The sequence below is a fragment of the Lissotriton helveticus genome, chromosome 8, assembly GCF_964261635.1.
Source record: "Lissotriton helveticus chromosome 8, aLisHel1.1, whole genome shotgun sequence".
NCBI lineage: Eukaryota > Metazoa > Chordata > Amphibia > Caudata > Salamandridae > Lissotriton > Lissotriton helveticus.
The window spans coordinates 1,573,469,180-1,573,493,684 of record NC_136069.1 but is presented as its reverse complement, the minus strand read 5'-3'; the positions used below and the strand labels follow the sequence as shown (position 1 = coordinate 1,573,493,684).

The 24,505-nt window shown below is 42.4% G+C and overlaps 1 protein-coding gene across 2 annotated transcripts in view; it reads right to left on the bottom strand.

Moving 5' to 3' along the window:
• The window catches only part of PGM2L1 (phosphoglucomutase 2 like 1), a 579,912-nt gene that overhangs the window by 251,332 nt on the left and 304,075 nt on the right, over nucleotides 1-24,505 (bottom strand). For both annotated transcript variants that reach the window (XM_078658581.1, XM_078658582.1), the window contains 2 exons: nucleotides 16,632-16,821; nucleotides 1,139-1,236 (listed from right to left, as the gene is read on the bottom strand). In XM_078658581.1, coding sequence (XP_078514707.1) covers nucleotides 1,139-1,236; nucleotides 16,632-16,821 — 288 coding nt within the window. The remainder of the gene's footprint in view (nucleotides 1-1,138; nucleotides 1,237-16,631; nucleotides 16,822-24,505) is intronic.

The following is a 24,505-nucleotide window of genomic DNA, read 5'->3' as shown; positions in this document are numbered from 1 at the left end:
CTAATATAATGGCCTGGCAAGAATTGTCAGATCCTGCCTAGAAACGGGTGGTGGTGCTCCATGAAAGGCATATTGAATGGGCTTGGCAAGTTGGACTGCAGGGGGGAAAATAATGAACTGGGTAGCTGGTTTACCGAGGAGACAACGTGCACTACAGTCTCAGCCGCGGAACTGCTGGGCTCCTTTTGGGGGTACCTGTGTCCAGTCTGCGAAACGAGAGTTAGAACTGGTGCTGCTGGCGAGGTGGGGTAGATAAGCCAAAGGAGCATGCCCTGGTCCTATTAAATTTCTATAACACATCAAAAAGTATGTGGATTCACCCAAGATCGCTGTACTGGGGTGTATGTTTGACATTGCTCAGCATTCTGTCCATCAATTGTTCTTTTTGCATTTGTCACCCCGAGTGAGACAGGTATGCCCGGACGTGGGTCAGTTGCTCTCCATGCCACTGGAGTCAAGTTAGCCTGGCTGATGAGGGGTGAAACCCCGAAACCGGTCCCAGGGTGCTGGTTTACGGTCCAGGGAGAACCTGGTCTGGCAGTTCGGTCTGGACTGTTCACATGGGGAACAGGGTCAAGACTAATTTGCATATGGCTGGGTTTAAACTGGAATGGCTTGGAGAGCAAAAAACCAATGGATTTTGGCCCCGGGTTGAATGTTTTGACATTGATCAGCGTTCTGCCCATCAATTGTTCTTTTTGCAAGTATGTGTGACAGTCTGCCAGATGTACATAGGGGGTTGGTTTATAGGGTCCCAAAACATGGATATTTTACCAATCCCCAATGTTGGGTGGTAACCTGTTTGCAAAAGGCAAGCAGTTTCCTTGGTACCTGTTCCACTTAGTAAATGTACAAAAATGTTGGTATGGCTTCCTCCTCTCAAACAAGCAAAATAAAAGAAAGTCATTACAACACTTTGCCTATTTGATTAACTGTTCAGTGGCTATCATTTGTTAGGGTAAAATTCAAACTATAAATGGCTTCAAAATGTTCAGGTGTGTTGAAGCAGAAAAGGAAATATTTTAGGATGCAACACCCAGCTGTACTTTAGAGTTTAAACACACCAACCCTCTTTATTTAATAGATAAAACAGAAGTCTCATCTTTATACACGTCCTTAAAATAGAGGTAGCACTCACTTATCTAGAATTTCAGCTACTGCCAACCGGTCTGCATCTGGATCAGTAGCCACAACCACTCTTGCACCTTCTTTTTCTGCCAGTCTAAGAGACAGCTCCTTAAAAAGTAAAAAATTATCAATTATAAACAGAAACCTGTTGGTGCACTCAGCCTTAAACAACACGTCAATACTGAAACCTATATACTCATGTTGCAGCTACAACAAGATGAAAGAGCCAGGAAAAGTCAGCAATAAAATGGCCACAGAGTTTAAAATAGGCAACATAACTAGCAAGTTAGGTTATCGTCCTACCCAAGTAAAGGTAACTGCTGCCCCAACACATTGTAGATCCACATGGAGGAAGCTGACCTATTTTGGTTGAGCCTACCTGTGTCACTACAGTATCAGAGTTAAGGAGGCCATTATCTACATAGAACACCTGGGTAAAGATTTCTGCCTACGTATATCTTACTGTGGAGGATTGGCTGGCTACTTTTAGCCAGCTAGTATGTCAGCCATATGTCTAAACATCGGTCATGGGACCCAATCAGGTAGAAGGCATTATATAAATGGTTTTCGTCAGTCACTCTAGTTTAGAAGACAGATGAAGGATTACTGGGCCTTCCTGAAGGGTAGCTGGATCTGCCAATGAAGAGAGTTGTAGCTCTTCAGGTAGCTGTTTGTGATGCCTATGAAGAATTCTACCTAGCCCGGTTGAACTTCCATCTCAATGTTTATGACTGAGGTTCTCAGCCACCTCTACACAAGATGCTGGAGGAAGAAAGGAGGCACAATAACAGGGTACGAGTTAAGGGACACAAGGTGCGTTTACTACAGCAACTAAACTGTGTGCCGAGCCACAGGAGGAGAGCTGATGTGCTGTGGAACCTATGTACCTCAGAACTGGTGCAGTGGATTGTTGGTTAACTCATTTGTGAATGGCTGTACTGTGGAAAAGCTAGGGCAAACTTGCAAAGACTTTGGACTGTGGGTAACCAGGTGGAACAAACAATCAATTATCATTGACATGGATAGACAATCAATTATCCTTAACAAGGAAACTTTCTGGTCTCTTAGATTTAACTGTAAAGAGAGCCCCTTTCCTCATTAACCAATCAACAATTTGTACACAATCTTGAATCACTTCAACAACTAACAGCTTTTTCTTGTTTTAGCTAGGTTGTGTATGTATCTTTCAATGCATACATACATTTAAAAGCAGATCAGAAGCAAGTTACTTATCGGTTACCACAGTTCTCCAGTGTTGGTAAGTTTCACAGATTCACTGATTGAATCATTCCCTTCCCAGTCATTGAGCTGGGAGTGCCATAGTACCCTTCAAACTGAAGTATACCCTAATAATGACCAGCAAATATTGTCCCTCCAGTAACCAATCTTAAAATGAAAGATTAAACTCCAGTTAGTCAGCTTCCAGGACCATGAACACATCTGCTGGCTGAGCCACCAAACCTCAAATTTGCTACTGCATGTCAGGTGAACGCAAATCACGCCTGCTCTATGACCTTCTAGATATTGATTTACTATTCTCTCACTGAATTTCTATCTCTGTTGGGACTCATTGTTTCGGACAACCGTCTTTAGAATTTTATTTCAACTGGACTATCATCACAATGCCAAAGACTGTCAAATGTGCATGTAATTCTCTGCACAAAACTACAAAGATTAAGAAGATAGTGGTTTGAGTTGGATCCAAAAGAAATCCAGGTGTCAAGACCACCTTCCGATTCAGTGCTGGACAAACCTAGGATAGAACTATCTGTACAATTACAAAAATTGTAACGGGATATGCACAGTACGGTGCACAGGTTTACAATAGCAACAAAGTAATCTCTGGCATGGAAGCATAGGAGATAATGAAAAAGACGAGTGACTGTAAAAATCAATTATCATTAAGAGGACTACAAAAAAAAAAACTTTGAGTATTGCCAAAGCTGTTGTTAAATAGCATTTGCATTGCACTTTATGAGCATCACAGAAGGACAGTGCAAATCACGCAAGCAGGTGGGATAGAAGTGGTGAGGAATGACTGAAAACATGAAAGCCCCAAAGGTTGGGCAGGACCATCTAAAGGTTAATTTGGTGAGTATTACTGTGGAGTAGGAGGGAAGGGGGGGGGGAATTAGACATCATAGGTCACAGAAAATGTTTAGTGATTGGGTCATGGATCGAGCCCCAGCCACACCCAACTCTTCCCAATGACAACAAACTCAAAAATTGTAGATCTTTAGATGGTCACAGATCAGATTGTTTACAAATGTAACATCCTTACATCTAATATTGAGAGCCTGAGGATTGTGCTTTACAAAGAAGAATGACAGAAGCAGTGGGCAACTTACCAGGCACAAAAGGAGTTGTGGGCTAGTTGGCAGAGAACAGCAGAACACCTTTTTAAAGAAGAGAATAGTGGTACGAGAGAAACTGAAAGATACTGAGGAGAGGTTGCACCACACACCTTTAAGAAGCATAGGCCTCCCTAAAACAGGAATCACAAAATGGCTAAAGGACCCCACACACAAGGAGAAGATACTTGGATGTCATAAAAACTTTTTTTATTTTATATGCAATGATTATAATGTGTGCGAATTGGGCAGGGACAAGACTAAGAGATTCAGATACAACCATTGCCAAGATTATAAAATGAGACGCTACCAATTGCAACACACAGTTCATTGTATATTTCACTAATGGAGACTGTAACTTAATATATGTGGGGGAGACGCGCCCAACATTGCAATCTCGGATCCAAGACCACGCTAGAGCATTAAAAAGTGTTGATACAAAATACCCCATGACAGAGCATTATAATGCAGAACATCGCAATAGTCAAGAATTCAGGGTCCATGTTAACCTACCACCTGATTCATTCTGCTACAGATGCAGCCAAGCACACTGCATAGCACATGTTCTATGGTCCAGTCATAAACTAGAAAGCAACTGTACCGATACATTTTGAGAAATTAAGCTCTGTACATTGATTACGTCAGCAACCCTGCTTCCTTAACCGTGATTAATGCTATATCCAATACTGGAAAGATTACAACCCAGTAGAATGGGCTGACACATTCCTGCCAGTTGTCAAAGCGTGTACTCTAAGGAAGTCAAGAAAACAATTACTTCAAAGTACAGGGACTGACAAATATAATTGGATTAGGTAAAATAATACAAGGTCATAACCCAGTCCATACAATATGAAATGTGTCCAATGCTCTACATAGGCGCCATGTGACCCAGCAAAATAAACTTACATACGCTCCTCTAGACAGAATCCTTTAAAGGCCCCACTCCTAAACTGGTCCATGAAGGACTAAAAAAAAAAAAATCAGGCCCTGTTTTACCTAGTGCCATCTGTTTTTCTTTCTTCCTCTTAAATTTACCCATTTCTTAGTCCACCCAGTCCCTAACCCAGTCGGGGTGGGGGTGGGGGGGGGGGGGGGGGGGGTTGTTATCTTTCTTTGTAAAGGCAGAAAAAAGGGGGGTCTTCAACATTTAGGTCTTTCCTTATAATTAGCTGCCTCTGAAAGGAGTCTTGCAGGGGCTTAGTTAGGGCCTATGATCATCACTGGTTATCCTTTGCTTCTAGGTGCTAACCTCATTTCTTAGATCCATGATCCTGCGACCCTCGCTCGGTTTTATAATTCCTCCAGAACAGTTAGATCCAAGTATTGCTGTGTCCACCCTCAGAGTTTAGTGGGTTTCAGTAAAGGTAGGATGTGCCCCTTTGGGGAAGGCAGGGTTATTTCCAAGTCAGTATTGCCTTCCTGGGGCTTATCCTTTGTGTTTATGATACTACAACTTCCCCCGTTTTATTCTTTTTTAGGGAGATTTGGGTGCAATTTAAGCTTTTGGTAGTAAAGTCCTTTTTGGTAGTCATTACTTAAATTTGTATTCTTGGAGAAGTGTCTTCATTATAAGAGAAAGCCCTAACAGAATGGTTTTATGATTAGGACCTAGTTTCAGTACTAAGGTTGTATCAGTCTTTCATACTGAGCAGATAACGTTATTCTCCTTTTTAGGTCTTGACCACACAGAACTTGCACTGTATTCTTTACAATTTGTATTCTTTACAGATGCATTCTTTACAATTTAGTGATCTTACGACTCACCAACAGCATACCATTAGGTGTTTTTATTGTCACTCATTTGCAGTATTTCGATTGTTTCACTCCCTTCCTTTCTTGTGTCAGCTTATCCCTGGAGCATAGTGCATGTCAAGTACATGTGCTCTTTCTGGTCTTTGTTCTGCCTGGTCTTTTTGCAATGCACTATTATTTTTATTTTATAAGCATTTTGGTATTATTCCTGGATATGCAATGTGTTTTTTTACTTCTTTTAACAAATGCGTAAGACTTCGTATTTATGTTACTTTCACCCTATCTGCCATCTCTATTGGTGCCCTAGTTACTTACACCCACAACTGTATTACTCCACCCTACATCACTCCACTCTATGCCACTCCACTTTACACCACTCTCCTGTACACCACAGCGCTCTGACACTTTATGGGACTCCACTCTATTCTACATCACTCCACCCCACTCTAAGCCACTCCACGCCACTCCACTGTACATCACTCCATTCTACAGCACTCCACCTCACAACATGCCACTCTATGGCATCCTACGCCACTCCACGCCCTTCTACTCTACATACTTAACCCCACTCTATGTCACTCTACTCTAAGCCATTCCATTGAATGTCACTCCACTCTACGCTATTCTAGTTTGTGCCACTCTACTCTGACATTATTCCACGCCACTCTACTTAACTCCATGCCACACCGCTCTACTCCACAACACACAATGCTACTCTATGGCTCTCTACACCACTATCCTCAATAACACTCTGCTCTACTTCATGCCGTTCTACTCTACCCGACTCTACTCCACTCTACTGTATACCACTCCATTCTATGTCACTCAACTCTACACCAATCTACTCTACGCCACTCTAATCTTCATCATTCCACTCCAGTCTACGTCACTCCACACAATGCCACTCTACGGCACTCTACGCTGCTATACTCTTCTCCACTGTACTCTGTCACTTTACTCCTTTTTACCCCAACTCAACTTGATGCCATTTCATTCCACTCTAATCTATGTCACCCTACTCTACGCCACTCCACTTCACTCTACGCTACTCCATTCCACTCTACTTTATGCTACTCCACTGTACACTACTCCACTTTACGCTACTCGACTGAAGGCTACTCGACCTAAAGCTTGTCTGCTCTAGTTTATGCCCATTTACCCTATGCCACTCCAATTTACACACCTCCACTCTAAGCCACTCTACTCTATGCCACTCCACTCAGTTGTCCTAAGACTTCTGTACAACATAGCTAGAAGACATTGGCAGAGCCAATACCTCTCACACAGGAGAGCTCCATGGGTTTGCCAATGCTCGTTACCTGATCCTTCCTCTGAACCAAGGAAAATGTACACCTGCTGGATATCATTAGAGAAGCTGAAATAAAACATTCTGTGACAAGTCACAAATCTTTTTTAATTAAGGAACATAAGACATCCTCCTCCTTCAGCCGCTGGGCCGAATTTGCAATTTCTTTGAATAGGAATCTCAGAGTATTCTATGCCAACTTTGAAACAGGGCTGATCCACTCTAAGAATGATAAACTTGTGGGCAGAAGCTGGGGAGGAGTTGGCTTCTCTCAATGATATCTGTTGAGCAGTTACTCGAATAACTGGATATAGAGGTTGAAAGACCGTTGCATTTTGTAACTAGGGTCCTTGCAGCCATTACTTTAGAATAAAACTTAAAGTATTGTACTTTATTTAATTAGATATGTTCTATTACTGACCAGTTGGCATTATTTGACTAGAACAGGTTGTGAGTATACTAGTATGGTATGCCCCCACATTGTAAAGACTGGGACAAGGTAGGGGTTAAGGAAGTACTGCGACGATTACATACTGACAATTTTCTTTATTCGGATTACCTTTCCTGTCTCAGTACTTACATTTAACCCACCCATTCCAGTTCACAACCTTGAACCTGAGTGCTTGGGAAAAACACAATGGACAATATAGGCTTATTTGGAATGGAGACTGAGCGGATTCTGTCATAAGGAAGGGAAGATGGTTTCTTTTGCTAGGTCACGTGGAGTTGTGTGAAGGCAGGACACACCTCGTACTGTAAGTAGTAGGGCAAAGAAGGGTAATGCGAGTAGAGGACCTTACTGCTCATAACAATATACATGCTGCAGGATCAGCTCCCACTTTTTCAACGTATAGGGGAGCCCTCTACTGAACAAAAAAAAGAGGGTACACTTCATAAGTGTTAGAATGGGGGGGGTCTCTGGTTGGCACGGGTAAGGACTTGTGACAAGCAAGGACCCTCTCCTCTAGTCAGGGCAAGGGACTTACTCTTTTAAAATAACCCCTGCTCACCCTCTAGGTTGCATGGCGCGAGTGGACAAGGCTAAACTTCAGAGCGTTATGGGTCAAGCATTTGTAAGTGCATACAGTAATTCAATGATAACACCACACAAGGGATACCACACGAGGTTTTGTATAAAAAAGAATTACTTTATATAAGGCTTAGCACAAGAACCAATTACGTTTTAAAATTAGGCCACAATACTATTAGAAAGGCAAAGTTTTACTTCACAAATGCGTGTCTTAATGATCTCTGCGTGTCGCGCTGACTGCGTGGTTCTCTCATGTCTTAAAAGAGTAAAAAACGTTGCGGACTCGCTGGTCCGATGCGCACACACTCAGGGGCGATTCTCACAGTACCTTGAAGTTCGTAGGGGTCGACGCCGATGATGCGGCAGGTGAAGGTGTCCCAGGAGCCTGCATGGGCTCTTCTCCGGTGCGGGCCCGGCTCGGGTAGATGCCTCGGTTCGGGGCGTCTGAGCGGGGCTGCAGGGGGAAGCCGACGGTCCGGGTCGTAGCGGCTTCACAATGCGGCGTGGGATGCGCGTCGTGCCTTGGAGCGGGGATGCCATTCCGAACCCAGCGGCGCAGTACAGGGCGGCCGGTACGCCTCGCGCGTACAAGCCGTACTCTTCAGTGCGCGACTGCGGGTTCGGTTTCTGGAGTGCGGTGCCAGGGGAGCCGGTACGCTTTGGCGTACGGGGCGGATTCTCCTTGCGGGGCGCACCGGTCTTTAACTGCCAGCGGCCGGGGCGGTGAGGCGAACAGTGCGGCTCACGGGGGGAGGGTGCAGCGGGGTGTAGGCGGCCCGGTAGTGGACAGTGCGGGTTACAGCTCGTACAGAGTGGAGCCAAACGGTGCATGGCGGCCAAGGACACGGCTGCAGAGTAAAGAGGGTTTTGAGTCGCAGTTCGATCGCCGCTCCAGCGGCAGGGCAAGTTTTGGGCAATGTCCAGCGGCTCTTGGGGCAGGAGGAGTCCAATATTCATGGCACTCCATTCAGGGGGCAAGCTCACCCACAAGCCATTGGAGATTTGGTTGAAGCACAAGTTCTGCAAAGTCTCTCTCAGTCTTTTCCTCTTCTTTCTCAGCAAGGCACCCACTGCAGGCCAATCCCCAGGTCAGGGACAGTACTCCTCCTTCAGCTTTTCCAGGTCCTTCTTGTCGGGCAGAGGTTCTTCGTGGTTAAACAGGATCTGATTTCTTAGGAGCAGGGCTCCTATATTTATACTGCATTTCTTTTGTTCTTTCAGGCCAGGGGCCTTTGCCTTGTTCAGTCCAGTTCCTGAGCACTTTGTTGACATGATGCAGGCTTCTGCTTTCAGGGTCTAGGGCAGAGAAATCAGACGCTCCACAGGAGGTGGAGCCAGCATTATGGTGGTAGAACACAGCCTTATTCAGAGTCAAGGGGCACTCCTCCAACCCATTATGGTGTAATCTTTCTATTCACCACCTGGCTGACCAGCCTGTCTCCTGGAATTCCCCAGCCCTGTCACACACAGAAACCAGACAGCAGATACACATCCTAGCAGAGGGGGGCTGAAATGGTTAGGCAAGCAAATACCAACTTTCTAAAAGTGGTATTTGCAAACACAGAACATTAAAATAAACGTTACTAAAAGATGTATTTTATTATTCTGAGTTCAGGCATACTAAACTCGAATTGCTAGCATGTTCCCTGAGTCTGTTTGGATCATAGAGTGTAACAATTCCAACAGCCCATTCTGGCCTATGAGAACAGGTAGCCTTACAATAGTGAAAAACGAAAATGGTTGTAATTCACTATTAGGACATGCCACACACATCAGGACTTGTCCTACCTTATGCTTACAATGCACCCTGCCCTTGGGCCTACCTTAGGGGTGACTAATATGAAGCTAAGGGAAGGTTTAGGGACTGGCAAGTAGGTGCACTTGCCCAGTCAGCATGACAGTACCAGACAGTACGCAGGCTCTGCAATGGCAGACCTTAGACACATTTTACAGGCTGCTCCTGTGGGTGGCACAACCAGAGCTGCAAGCCCATTAGCAGCATTTGGATTTACAAGCTCTGGAACTCCTGGTGCACTTTACTGGGGTCTGACAGTAAACCAAATAGGCCAATCATGGAATCCAATCAATATAGCATTAATTTATAGTATGGAGAGCATATGACCTTTAGCACTGATCAGAAGTGGTAAAGTGCCCAGAGTCAATAAACCAACAAAAACAGGTCAGAGAGAATATAGGAGGAAGGCAAAAAGTTCAGGGATCACCCTGCAGAAAGGGCCATGTCCAACAATAAGATACAGTGTAGTGCATATCACAATACTCCTCACTGTACACTCACTTGAGCCACTCTTCTTTCTGGAGGCCACCAACCTGTCTACAAATGCTACAGATAGATATATTGTGATTTCCAGGTACTATTCTATGCTTTTATTGACCAGAGCATAATGTTGGCTCGGGTCATCATCTAGACTTCACCCTTCTCACGTCCCACTTTCTCAAACTGTGTCTTCTTCCCCCTTTTTCACAACCTTCACACTACTCTCTTCTACCAGTACTTTATCCTATATTCTCTTATGCACGCTCTATTTTAAGTAACAGTTGCTGTCTGGCAACACTGTGACAGTCTCCCTCTTTAAATCGACTAACAAAATATTAGAAGAAAAGGAGTCATTGGGCGACCAGGACATCTTGCACTGATGCATGATACTGTAAGAGCACTGATTCCTGCCGGATTGCATAACTCTTATTAAGTCAAGAAAGCTTTATTCGATTGTGGACCAAATCATAAAAGCATAACAATATTTCATATATAAAAGTTCATATAAAAATACATTTACAAAAATTAATTGGAATTCAGTGAAAAGATAAAACATTATTAAACGCTGCAAGCTTTCCTAGAATAAAAAACAAAAAAAAACAGAAAAGCATTTGTTTTCTTTGACACGGACATTTTTTCAAAAAAATTGCCATCCTAAAAACACTGTGCACATTGTCTAATTGTTGTTTTGCCAAAAGGGCAGGTCGACATTGACGAAGCCCAAACCATTTTAACACGGGGACTATACTCCTCCTGGCATAAGAATAAAATTAGCCAAAAAGAGTAACATGAATCGTAGTTTGCTTAGAGATGTTATCACAGGGGCACAACTGGAGGTCTTGAGACCAGTTATTCAGTTAAGGAAAAGTGACTAATCTATGGAAACCCCCAATAGAAATCGAGTTAGTAGGAACCCTTTCAGGACTAAGGCGAGGTAGTGCTGAATGTTAAAAGTAATTAAAACCAGTTGATTGTGTAGGACAGAAGGTTTTACAATTTCAGATGATAGCCTGGAAGTGTCTAGCAATGAATGACAAGCCCATTGCATTTAAATCCTTCCTGGTTATTTCCCTAAAAACATTGGGATTAGTAAAGTACTCTAGGTAATTAAGATCTTGTAAGAATTTAGGAACATAGCTGATCCATGGAATCCTCAGGGCCCCATCCAATTTCATAACATCCAAAATTATGTCTCTGTTTAATTTTGTCGCTTCTTTTGTCCCGTCTGTGCCATAGCAGCACAGGCTCAAGCTTGATTAGATCTGAAATAAAAGGAGAGGCCCAACTCCGAATGACAGATACATGCAGAAATGCCATTCGGGACAGATAAAATATATTTTAAGAAAGAGTTTTCTACTCTTTGAATGGGTAACAAGTCAACTGGTCCCCAAAGCCCAGTCCCATAAACAGCAGCTGAGACACATTTTGCTTTATATCTCAGGAGGGTTCTATGGGGTGAGGCTACTCTGATTGGTTGTTGCAATTGTTTGGTCTCTTTTACAAAAAGAGGGGGATAGGCTACAAAATGAGATGAGGCCTAGGCCGGTCTTTAACTTTTGTACCTACTGCTATGGTATTTTTCTGTTACGGAGGATCCCATTCCGACGACAGGGCAATGATACAAAGCATGGGAATCTATGAAAGTCCAATACTGGGGCAAATGAGTGCTGCATTAAGTCGTGGTGAATGAAGTGGGTCCACTGAGGTCTGTTCCTGTCAATGCAAGTGGGGCAGTTCATGATGGCGCCATCAACGGTGGAGCCAACCACAACAGGACCGACTATGATTGCATTGGGTGCTTGATGGAAACTAAAAACAGATTGGTCAGTTGAAATGCAAATGATACCGGTCAACTGACAATAGGAATGATGTACATATTAGCAATGGTTTGTGCGAACAAGGTACTGGCAACAATGTATGGGTACTGGGATGTGGCAATGATCAATGCTAAAGGGATACTGTCAAATGCGTGTTAATTGGGAAACCATAGTTTTCTTTGTGAAGAACAAGTTACTATCTTTGGTAAAAATCTTTCTGGTAGAGACTCCATCTAACCCTTGAATCCACACCTGTAGAATATCCCCAGGCTGCCTCTGGAATATTTTTAAGCATATCCCCTGTGCAGCAATAGGTGGTGTTGTGCAGTTTCGTATCAACTCCGCTCTGCCCCAATTGTGATGGATGTAAAAATATATAGGCGCCTCCCAAACTTGCTGACGTCAGTTTCTTTTTAGAAACTCTTCAAGCCGTCAGACACTAAGCCCTAAAACAAATTGACCTTACCAGATTTCTAATTTGGGATCTTTTAAAATGGAACAGAACAGGAGGTGGGAGGGCAGTGAGGAATCTGCATCAGAGTATCCACCAGATAGAGCATTACCAACGGAAAGTAACGTGCTCTTATTCTCCTGATGGATACTTCTAACAGCAGATTACTCACCTTTAGAATAGAACCCTGAACACACCTCTCCTAAGGTGAAGGGTCTGTGGCGTGATGTCAGACAAAAAAAGTCCTACAAGACCGAACGTCCAAAATACCGTTCCCATTGGACTTGGCAGACAACGTACTAACGGTTCATGAGCGTGTGCAATAATGCCCACTTTGCAAACTGATAAATATCTAGGACAGGCACTCCGCATGCCAAAACACAACACACAGCAGACCTAGATGGAGATGACTATATACCTGGATAAGGTCCACATCTGAATTTGCCTTGTTTTTCTTTGTACAAGAGAAAAGCCACACAGCTGATCATCATTCCGATGTTCTTTGGTGCTAGTTATGCAGAAGCTGAGTTTTGTGGGGTCCAAGTGATGGGATCTCTCCTCCTCTTTCCAGGGGTGGTCTGGGGCAAAGAACATCAGTAGTGGCACAGTCTTTCCAACTTGAAAGGGCTTTCAGTATAAATGCTGCTCTAGTCCTAGGTACCACTTTCTCTAACAAGGTGGTAGATATGGCAGCTGGAATAATCAAGCTTGAAGCTCACTCACATGGCGAACTGAGGTGATCGTTATGAGAAAGACCAAGGAGACTAAGGAACAGTAGCGCAATGGCTCGAAAAGAGTATACATAAATTAAGTAAGGACCAAATTAAGGTCCCACTGTGGCATCACAAAAGGTTTAGAAGAAAACATGTGGACCAAAACTTTGAGAAAACGCATAACAGATGAATGGAACAAGGATGGTTGGTCCAGCAAATGCAAAAAGGCAAAAAAAGAGCATAAAGATAAACTTGAACAGTGGCCATTGCAAGTCCTTGCTGGGCCAAAAATAAAACGAACAGTAAGACATCTGACAACTTAACCACCAAAGTGTCCATGATACAAGTGTCACACCAAGGCAAAAAACCTATCACAGGGTCAGTCACAGACAGATTTAGTAGAAGTATGCCTGGCCACCTGAGTGACATCCACTACTTCAGGAGGTAGATCAATTGCAGTAAACTCCTGCCATGCACGCGGGTATACATTGCGCAGGCCAGGGTGCAGGACCCTGGCCTGTAGCTGCTGCGACAGATGATCCTTCCGAAGAGGCAGCCTCATTGGAGGACAGATGTTTATGCACAGTTTTCCAGCAACCACACTCTCCGGAGCCAATGCATTCCACTTGGGTTACTTACGCCGGGGCATTTCTGAACTTCTTCAGAACTTCGGGCAGGAGAGGCAGAGACGGGAAGGCATACAGGGGTCAAATGCTCCACTCTAGATGAAATGCATCTCAGAGAGCCTTCTTGGGAACTGATGATTCAGCCAGGTCCGCAGGTTCAGCTGTCCATTTGGGAATCATAGATATTTTCGTGTTTGAGACATGGATAGACATGTGAATTTAAGCATACTGCAGCTCTAAGATTGTCATGAACTCTATTTCTTTAAAAAAAAATAAGAATGTCCTGCAATGGTACATTGAGAAAAGACTGCTTTTTGATACATCTTTTTAGCTGTTGAATGTCTAAGATGGGATCCCATTCCTTCAACTTCTTTCTGATAAGGAGGAAATGAGAAAATAATCCTCCATTTTACTGGGATTTGGAGAATAGTTCTAGAGCTCTCTTCCACATCCTGTAAAGAGTTTCAGCTTGAAGAAGGCTCAGATGTCTATGTTGTATTGTGCTTGGTAGAGCTGGAGAAGGTTTTAGGATGAACTCCAATGAGTGCTCATATCTCTTACTAAATCAAGTCCCTCACAATCCATAGTGAAAGGCTAAACCTCCTCTAGACAAGACTAAATTTGCCCTACTATGGGACCCATGAGTTCTTTACTGGGAATGGTGTGGGCAGTGTGTGAACTAGGTCAGTGTTTTCTGGCTGTGCCCTTGTATGGGTGCCACCTCTGTTGTGAATCCGGTTTCATACAGCTTGAAGGATGTGGCACACTGTACTGTTGTTTGGGATACAATTGACCGTACAATTGTAGGTGGATCCGGTACAGCTAGCAACAGTACAGTTGGTAGCCAAATGACTGCTGCGATACTCCCAGTGATCTTACTCTGTTCATTTTTGTGTTCTGGAGCGCATCATCTGGGTCGGACTGGGATCACAATTTGGTCCGCGCACCCCTTAAAACAGTGGTCCACATTCCCAGATTTAACACTTTTATAAAATAGCATTTGGCTGGTCTTATTTGGCTCATTTTGAGAGAAATATTTAATAAATGACATTTTAAAGCTCATTGATCCAGAAACATTGGCTAGAAGCACATTTTGTATGGACAAGTGAGGTGATATAAAGTAGCACAAAGGCCACAACTCCACCTCCTCTGATCGATATGTACTTTAAACAATAAACGTAAGCTAAACAGAGTTTAAAATGTGGTCTAATGCTGCTATAATGATCCATGACAGATCGGTAAAAACTAAACAAAAGGCAGAAAAGCCATGTCAAGAAGGAATCGTGGCATTTTTAGTATTGTATAAAGAATTCTCTTTTATTACTATTCCAGCCTTTGCAGAATCTTAAAGCATGAGCAAACAGAAGATTAATTTGTATTGTACTTTTAGTGTGAACTCAGCCCAAGGGCAATGACAGAAGTTCACATTACAGAAGTTCAAATACATTTTTATTTTAGGCCTTGGGCAATTAAGTCATTTGTCCAGAAACACAGGATGTTGAGCTAAGGTTGTGACTCTAACCTATTTCCAAATTCAGCAACTCTGACCCTACCATTACATTCTCTCAAGTTTTCTCTCTGTGAAAGATGCCTCACAGTGAGGCCAGTGCAAACATACACCCCTTCCCCCTCTGCCAAGGACTGAAAGACTCTGGAGCAGAGGTGTCAACAACAGGCCCCCAGTGGGCCCCGTTACTTGATCTTCCACCTCCCCAGCCAAGTATAGCCTCAGGGCAATGGCCTGGCAGGAGAGGGGTGAAGGAAAGCACAGAGCTGCTGCTGCTCACAAGTTAAGGTGATAGTGGCCCAACAGCCGCATAACCTGCTCCCAGCCAGGAGCCTCAGTATAACAGCAGAGAAGTGGGACACTGCTTCTGAGCGTCTCTCCCGCCCCCACGGGGGCCAAGCTAAAGTCTGTAAAAGCCAGAATACTGGCCTAGGGATTTTGCTGCCTGCTTCTCCCTCTGAACCTGCCTCCACATAACGCTGGCCCCAAATTACAGTGGCCGGGCGGGGAAGAGACAGTAAGGCTCTGTGGGCCGCTTGATAGAGCTAGCAAAATCCAGCCAGACCCTTAGGCATTGGCCCATTGGCCAATGCCCGGCAGCCTGCCTTCCCAATCAGATGCTGCGCTTTCTGAAAATCTACGCATCAAAAGCATATACAAGATCCTGCTTAGGAACTCCAGCCTAAAATATGTCAAATGTAGCCTCCTCCAGATAATTACCTGAATCCAGCAGTGGGTGACATTCAATGCAAAGCGAATAAGCTCTAGAAAAATCGGAGGACATTTGTCTTTCAGATATTCCTGAAATAGCTAGAGAATGTGCTGCCCTGATTAAAATTGGAGCCATGGCCTCTTGGGTAAAAGTCTGCTAGAAAGCTAAAGTGAAGTGTAAATTTCCAAAATATAATTATCTGTCTGGAAGTATTGCTCAAAAGGACTCCCTTTACATATGACGTGCGATAGAAGTATGGCAGATGGTGGTGTCTGGTGGAAGTGGTCTTTAATGTACTCACCGTATTAAAATGGTCTTTATGGTCTTGAGTTATTTACAATATTTATGTTTCAAGTTATCCAAAATGGATCGGTTAGCTTGCTTTTTAGCATTAGTCACCTTTTTTGGATTTCCAATCATCTTTACACTTTTACGGCTCAATGTGGAAAAAAGATTTACATTTATGGCACTCAACGTTGTGTATTGTGCCATGTCAGCTTCCAGCCCTAAACTATTGCAAAGTCACTTTTGTGCTCATCTGCCTTCTAATACATTTCGCTACTCTTCTTTAGTGCTTGAAGGGTGAAGGTTATTTCGCCTACCAAGTTGTCTTTCAATGGATCACGCAACATCTATTTGTATCTATGCTGACCAGTTTGACTTTCTGCGAGAAGCTTGAATCCCTGTCTTTTCTTCTCAACTATTTCATTTTTGTTTAAATCCAGTGCAAGTACAGCTTTTTTGTAGTATTAGTAGTAAGCTTGAAAAATCCTATAACAAATCTTTCAAACCTATTTTTAACCACAGATGAAACGAAATGTAACAGATATTTTAAAGTGCGACTGTGTTCATTTCAGTGATAGCCTGCAAAATTCCCAATAGCCAAAGTTGTCATTGTTTCAATCTTCAAGATATTTATGCCTTATTTAAAGAAACAACGCAAAACATTAGATAAATACATACAAGCACAGACTCTCCTTCCTCTGGATTTGGACATTTTACAGTTGAAAAATCTGGATCTGGATCCATTTGTTCAGGAACTGGAATAGGTGGTTGAAATCCAAATATCCGAAAGGCAGACTGCACGTAGTCATGACCAACTCCATGAAAAGACGTGTGGACAAACTTTAGAGACGTTTTTGTGTTTAGCTCCCTGTAAAAGAGGACTACATTTAGTGAGTGGAGTAAAGCATGTTGAACTTGGTGCCTTAAAGCTCACAGTGCACAGAATACTAGATACAGTATCAGGACCACCACTATCTAAGACATGCCACTTTAAAAGACCTTCTTTACACCAAATAAACAAGCATAAACATTTATATATTCTAGTAAACACATTAGTAAAGATACCAAAATGAACATGCTTTCACATTCAGTAAAAATGCTGAAGATAATTGTAAAGGTCAAATTGAAATGGTTTATGCTCAACTACGACACACTGGATATTCCAATAAATGTGGGACACAGACAAAACTAACAGTTCTCATAGTTCTTTAAGCTAAACGTAATGTTCCCTGTTTTATTAGAAGTATGTAGGAGGATATACTGTTTCAAACAGAATATGTAGTCAGAATTAAAAACCATAAGGGAACAAAACATATGTCAATGTTATTGATCCCTGCCTCATATTTTTGGAATTTGGCCAGTTTTTACGTACATTCTATTCCAAAATCGTAATTGTCCTGATTTTGACCATGCAATCCATTTCCGTTGTGGGGTAACATAATTTACACCATTAAGCAATAAGTGAACATGCCACAAAAAAGATTTTTAAAAACATACTTAATCATTTTCCCCTTTAGCTACCCTCCTCCTCTCGAAACTACACTGTCCTCTTGCACAGGTTTTTACCAGTTGTCACATACGTCTCAGCACCACGGACCAGCATTCTGACAGTTGAGTACTTGCAGAATGTGTAATTGTAGGCCCTACTGCACTTTGCTATTACTGCAATTGTTAGAACATTTGTTCAGATGTTCTAGCATATAGAATAAACTATATAATGAGTAATAGTGAATGAGTCTCTAATCTCGGATATTTTAAAGTTGATGCTTTTCAGATTAATATTCTGCCCCTTATTTTCACTTTACTCGTCTTGCATGTATCTGTTTGTGCTGACGTTTTGATGATTATATGGGTGAGCTACAAGTAACATGTTATACATCTGTGTGATAAAGCCTTTTAAAGAGGTGGAACAAAAGGTCTTGTGAAATACCCATTTGCTGCGAATATTTATTTCTTTAAAGTGGGTCTTAATTTTAAAAAGCTAAAGATGCTTTTCGGACCTCATTGTAAAACTACTCATGTAAGACAGAAAAATAGATGAAAGCATTCTTATCTAAAAGCAGTTTTATCTCCTAAATCGCTTTTTCTTTCCATTCATTCACGTGGTAAAATCCTCTGAAATATTTGGCTCAATTCATTCTTCACTAGAAACTTATTTAGTATATTGCTTTCAATATTTTAAACTTACATTTATAAGAAATGAATGTGCATGAAACTTTGAGACCATATCCTCATAATCTCTTATCCTAAGTCATTTTTCTAGTGTTGCCTAGCAGTACAGGCACTCATCATGAGGGATAATCAATCTTGTCGTGACTATGGTCAAAACTGTTAAATATTGGTACTCAAACTACTGCAAAGCCTGGCATCATTGCTTATAGTACTACAGAATTTATTTCTGAAAATTCATGCTTTCCCCATCCCCAAACTTACATATGAAGGATTCAATCACACTGTTTAATTCCCTAAAAAAATCCTCTCCCAATTACAGGGCAAGCACTTAAAAAGAAACCGACACTGTGGTAACGTCACCACCTTCACTATGTTTACCTTTCATACAACCAATAGAGATAACTACTTCCCTTTCTTAAAATCCTGTTACATCTTCATCAAAAGTGAAGCATAATTAAGTTTGTAGTTATCTGCCATGTGGACATCAACTTTTATTCCCATGTATCTTACTGGTTTTTAGGCAATCAGATCTTACAGTTCTGGGGCTATATCAGTCTTTCGTGCATTGACAAAGACACCTTCTGCCTATATTTTTATGAATTCTATAACCAGAGATGGAAGCAAATCCCTCAATCATTAAAGAAAAGTTGCCATAAATTTGGTTGCCTGGACCAGAAACAAGGCTACCTGGTCTATTGGTATAAATGGGGTTTTCTCAACCAGAAAAAGAGCCAAATTGTCCACATGTGCAAAAAAATTTGAATTGAAGGAATATTAGGACTGCTATTTATTTTCAATTATATTCTTAACAAAACTTCTATAAAAACAGAAAGAGGAGCGGTTAAGGGTTAAACCCTTGGCAAGTCCCACAGTTGTTTGGGTTCACGTGCAGAGCAAATTTGGGCATTTAGTAACAAAGTTTTCATTCAGAAGGTAAGTAAAAAAATAACTGAAAAAGAAAAAAGGAGATCACCATTCACAGAACGAGCCATGCTACATTGCATCTTTCAAGACCTATTGATGGTTATCCCAAAACCGTCTGCAGAGAATCAACTTCTGACATGTCTGACTGACACCATGTGCCTGATGTCCTTCTGGATTAATATTCCCCAAGAAAATCATCCATGATATAGATTATCAAGGCGTTTTCACATCTGCCCGAGAATTGGCATCACTGATCTTCTAGACATTACTGAAGGAGGTCTCTCTCGTGAGTTAAGCATTTGGGAGCAGAAATATGCTATGCCATCCTAGACATACAATACTGGTCTTTCTGTTGAGTAAGTGGTCCTTTAGAGTATGCAATACATGAGGCAAGCTGAACTTGTGTTCTTGAGACTTGCAACACAAGGCCGGGTAGAGAGGCATTGATCAGTTAATTGTGGAGTTATACTGTGATGAATATTCTTCTCCTCAAGTTAAGCCACCACGGCATGCATTTTGGAAATGCCCTTGGGACAGATTTCAGGCCGAACTGTAGAACTTTGCAACAGTTGGGATGGTACTCACTGGAAAAACCTTAGGAAAATGCGATGTGATACAATGGCAATGCGTAAATATGTGTCCTGAAGGAGTATGGCTCAAATCCAGCCTTCTCAATGGAGTTGAGAATCTATTGCATCTGTCATCCTGAATGTTTTTTTCTCTTCCATTGATTCGATATTTTGAGGTTGAGAAAGGGTCTGACTTTGTGCTTGGGTACCTTTTTATAACAAGAAATTAACCAAAGTAAAATCTCTTTACTTTTAAGAGATTGGGCCCCCTATCCCCACCAATTAATTTTGCAGCAGGATGTTGAACTCCTGTTGGAGTTCTTTGTTATGATAAAGGATGGACTTCTTTGGGGGTATTATCAAATAGGGAGTTTTGAACCTGAAATAAGAATATTTTTCTATTTTTACAATATTTAGCTCCAATGTATCTGTTGTAATCTTTTAACACTCTTTACATGTTCAATGATGCTTCCCCTACAGGAATGATACATGGGGATGAGGCGCCATGAGAAGAAAATCACAGCTTACAGCTCAAAGAGGGTTGCTGAAATCCTCTTCTCACCAGTCTGGGCCGTTGATATTGCTGTCTTTAGTGCAGAGGATAGTTAGGGCTCCAAATTCTTTGTGGGCTGTAGTGGCACTCAAGGGACTTAAAGTAGAGTGTTATGTGTTCTTTTTCTCAAGCCCAGCAGCCTATAGAGTCTACATTTCAGTTTCATCCTTTGCATCTCTTCATCCACATGTGAACTTGCAAAGCATTTGCCAGAACAAGGGAGATTTGACATTCATTAGTGGGATCCTCATTGTAATCCTGTGAGGTTCACCAAAGAAGAATACCCCATTGTAAGACAATGACAATAACCATGAGATGCGCAAAGGAATCGCAGTTGCACACCATTATTTATCCGTTTTTCTTGTTACTCAATTTATTTCCGTTTGCGTGCAGAATGGGTTGACCGTGCCTCGCATCTTTGCACGTGTATTGATAGAAGTAACAATGTGCAGCTACATTGTGCTGCAAGCCCAATCGCACAGCTATGAAGATTTGACATGTTTATTCAATGTTTATCCAAATGTTCCCGCTTTATTATCTTGAACACGATAACACTGTCCAAAGGCCTATATTGCTTCACATGAGGCGGTTGTGCCCTTCCAGGCCTCTTACCACATCACGACGGGACTTTAATCCATGTTTGCAGCTAAAATCTCAATCCCAATGCATTTGGAGCTATTTTTGTGCCCTTCATCAGGGGCAGCTGTTTAAATGTGAAAATGACATAAAACCTATGTTAATCACTGTATGTGAACACTGTAATGATTATACATAAACACTTTCAACATTGGTACTAATGCTGTGTGAAACATAACACTACCCAATTACCACTCAGTGATTGCCAAAACAACAACGACAACAAAATCAATAAAACAATCCCTCAATGTTTACATAATGTTCTGTCCATCGCAAGAGTTTACGGCTAGCGGAGACCTCCCCCCACTCCATCCTCGATACTTAACCTGCCATTCTACCCGCATTGCTAATTAAACACTCTACTTGCCTCGTGGTCTCTAAATAAACTTGTGCTAAAATGAATCCTAACCCATGCTATAAACTGAAGCTAATTGCGAGTAAACATCGTAGCCACTCACAAATGTGTTGCTGATTAAGAAAGGTTACCTGCTTGTAATTCAAATGACGTTATGGCCGCTCTGTGCTCTCCTTTTTAAAGTCTACCATCTAACCCAAACTACCCTGAACGGGCAATTTAAACATTTCCTCAGTACTGATTCGACCAATAACGGTAGTTCAGTCAATTAAGATTACGTCCGACTGAACAGTGCAAGATCTAATTCGCCCTTAAAGTCAGAACTCGGTTCCTCCCTCGTGACCTCAAACACTACATTTCCCACAAGTCCTTACAGCGAAACCAAATAAAAACTTTATTGTTGGTAAATTAAAAACCTTACAATATGAAAACATGCATCGTGTTCATAAAATAATGATTTTTAAAAAAAAAATTGTTGGAGTAACATTTTGATTAAAACTCTACTTCGGTTCTTAACTGATGTTGTAAGTGTCGCGAACCAAGTTTGAATCAGCAATTTGTTAATAGCCGACATTGGTGTATCCAGTAATGAGGTTTCCCTCGGCTCTAACGGGACAGGGGTGGCGGCCCTGATAACTTCCAACTGGCTTAGTGCTTTAGTTACAAATTTTGGTAAACCGATATTCAGCTTTATATTATCCGGTTTGAAGGCTGCTATTATGGCTTGGCGGCAAGATCGAATTCCAACTCTTATCCATTCTTCTCGCAATAATAAGCGTCTAGAGGTAAGCATTGTTGGACATAAGCAGACTATGTGTTCCAACCCCTCGGTGTGGTAACCACACAGCCTGCATTGGGTGTGGCTGTCTTTCCGGCGCCATTCTGGAAGATTTTTCAAAAAGGGCCATTCACCCAACCTCAGTGCCAGGAACTTTTGTTTCAGGTAAAGTGCTGTGGTAGTTGATAGATGAAGGGATTCTACTCCTGGGTTAAAGTTAGTGATTACTGCCCAGGCGTGTTTCCTTTTTGACAGCGTTGCCCTGTCTGGGGGAGGGGGGGGTGTTCCCCAAAAATCCTTAATGCTAAGTAATTGTAAACTGTGCTCCAAATGGAGCCGATATTTGTGGCTGGCATAACTTTTCTGGATTTCTTGCCTCCAGTGAATCTTCCCGGGCTTGACGCAGTCTATTGCAAAACTTTATGAACGCCCCAGCTTCTACGCCACGGTGATCAAGTAAGCCAAATTCCAGGCGGACTTGTGCCGGTGATGCTGAGTTTGGAAGATTGAATGCACGTTTACAGATTTTAGTTGTCAGTTTATTTAGAAGAGTGTTTGTAGTTCCCTTCATGATCTCTTGGCCATACGTCAGGGAATTAGATGTTTTTGCCTTTATCACTTTTAGCAGTGGGATAAAGCTGGGACCTAATAGGTTTTTTGACAGTTTTGTTGCTGCAGCCTCTAAAGCCAGAGCTTTGGTTCTCAGCGCTTCTTTTTGCCTAGCAAATGAGCTTCTGGAATCAAACAATATTCCCAGATACTTATAGTGAAGTGTTGAATCAATTTTTACGTTGTCGAAGTGCCACCCTCCGCGCAAATTCTTAGGTTTCCCAAAGGTGATTGTTTTTGATAGATTTAGCTCTAAAAGGTTGTTTTCGGTATAAGGGAGCAGTTCATCAAGTAGCCTCTGTAAGCCCACCTTCGTGTGGCTGAGCAGCACCAGGTCGTCGGCGTATAGGAGGTTACTGATTCGTGCTCCATCTAATTGAGGGGGATGACAATTAACGGCATCAAGGACTGGTGAAAGGTCCGATATGAACAGGTTAAAAAGGAGTGGGGCCAGCACGCAACCTTGTTTTACTCCACTGCTGGTCTCAATCTTTCTCTATTAGGACATATATTGTCAGTAGGTTGGTTGTTGTTCCGGATTTAGCCAAGAAACTGGTTTGATTGAAGGGGAGGCATTTTGTTTAGTTGGCCCAGGTCAAGAGATCTTCCAATAAAATAGTATTTAGACTCCACATCAAGGAGGGCTATCATTCGGTAGTTACTAGGGTTATTTCTCTTCCCATTCTTGTAAATGGAATGGATGATTGCACCTCTCCAAGAGTCGGGAACTTCGTAGTTTAATCGGCATTCCAAAAACAGGGGGGTCAAATGCTCTGACCAGAATTCGGCTTCTGTTTTGAACAGTGCCTGGGGGAGACCGTGTGGACCTGGCGCGCCATCAGCCCTGGCTGTCTTTATAGAGCGCAGGATCCTGTGCTTTATTCCTTCGGGTGTCACTGTTAGCTTTTCGGTGAGAGAATTGGTGTTATTCCTACTTGTGTGGACGGGCTCTTCAGGTGTGCTAATGGGTAAGGGGCTTGGCTGCGGCCGTATTTGATTAGCAGACTCCGACGAAAATATTGTTGCGTTATTTATGCTTGGCGAAGTAGGACGTTATCTTTGTAATGGGTGATCTTAAAATGAGAAGATAAGTAAATCCATTCGTCTGCATTGATGTTTGCATTGCCATGGCCAGTTCCACCTTGCTGGCTCCTGTTCACCAGGGACCAGAATTGCTTTGAATTTGAATTCCTGCTTTCATGGAAGAGCTTCAACCAAAATTGATCGGAGGCTTCTCGTTTTTCCCTACGTAAGGCGAACTTGAAGGCTGCTTGAGCTGGCTTATAATGGAGAAATGTTGTTTTATTGTCAGGGCTCTTCCTTGATTGCCGAAGGGCTTGATTTCTGCGAAACGTTAGTTTTTTTGTTGCTGGTGAAATATGTGATTGAAATATCTGCTGCTCAGTTTTCCTCTTTGCGGGCACTGCATGTAACAATTGGTTGGTAAAATTTGCCCAGGTACTAATGGCTGTGGAATCAATGTCTAGTTGTTGATTTAGCAGTGCTCTACTTTTTTCCATCAGAGATGGGGCCATGCTGGCTGACCATTTCAATCGTTTTAAATTCTCTGTATAGGTGCCTCTGTGGATATAAGCGAACTCCTGGTGGCGCGGGGCTTTCGTGAGTATTGTTATTATTTGAGGCCGGTGGTCGCTATCGCCTTGTGGTGCAATGTAGTAATTCTCAATCAATGGGAGAATTTCTATGCTCCCTAGCAAAAAATCCAGGAAGGAAAAGGTACGGCCATCGGATCGTGTCCAAGCTGGGCGTTTATCCATGGGGAAACGTCCATTCAGGACAGTATAACAAATGTTGCTGAGCTGGGTAACTGCGTACTCCCCCAATTTAGATGGTCTATTGTCAATGGGAATGGACTGTGAGACTAGGTATGATGGAACCATTTGCAGAGTGGACTCCGGATCCTCAATAAGATTACTATAAAGGTTTGTGTTGAAA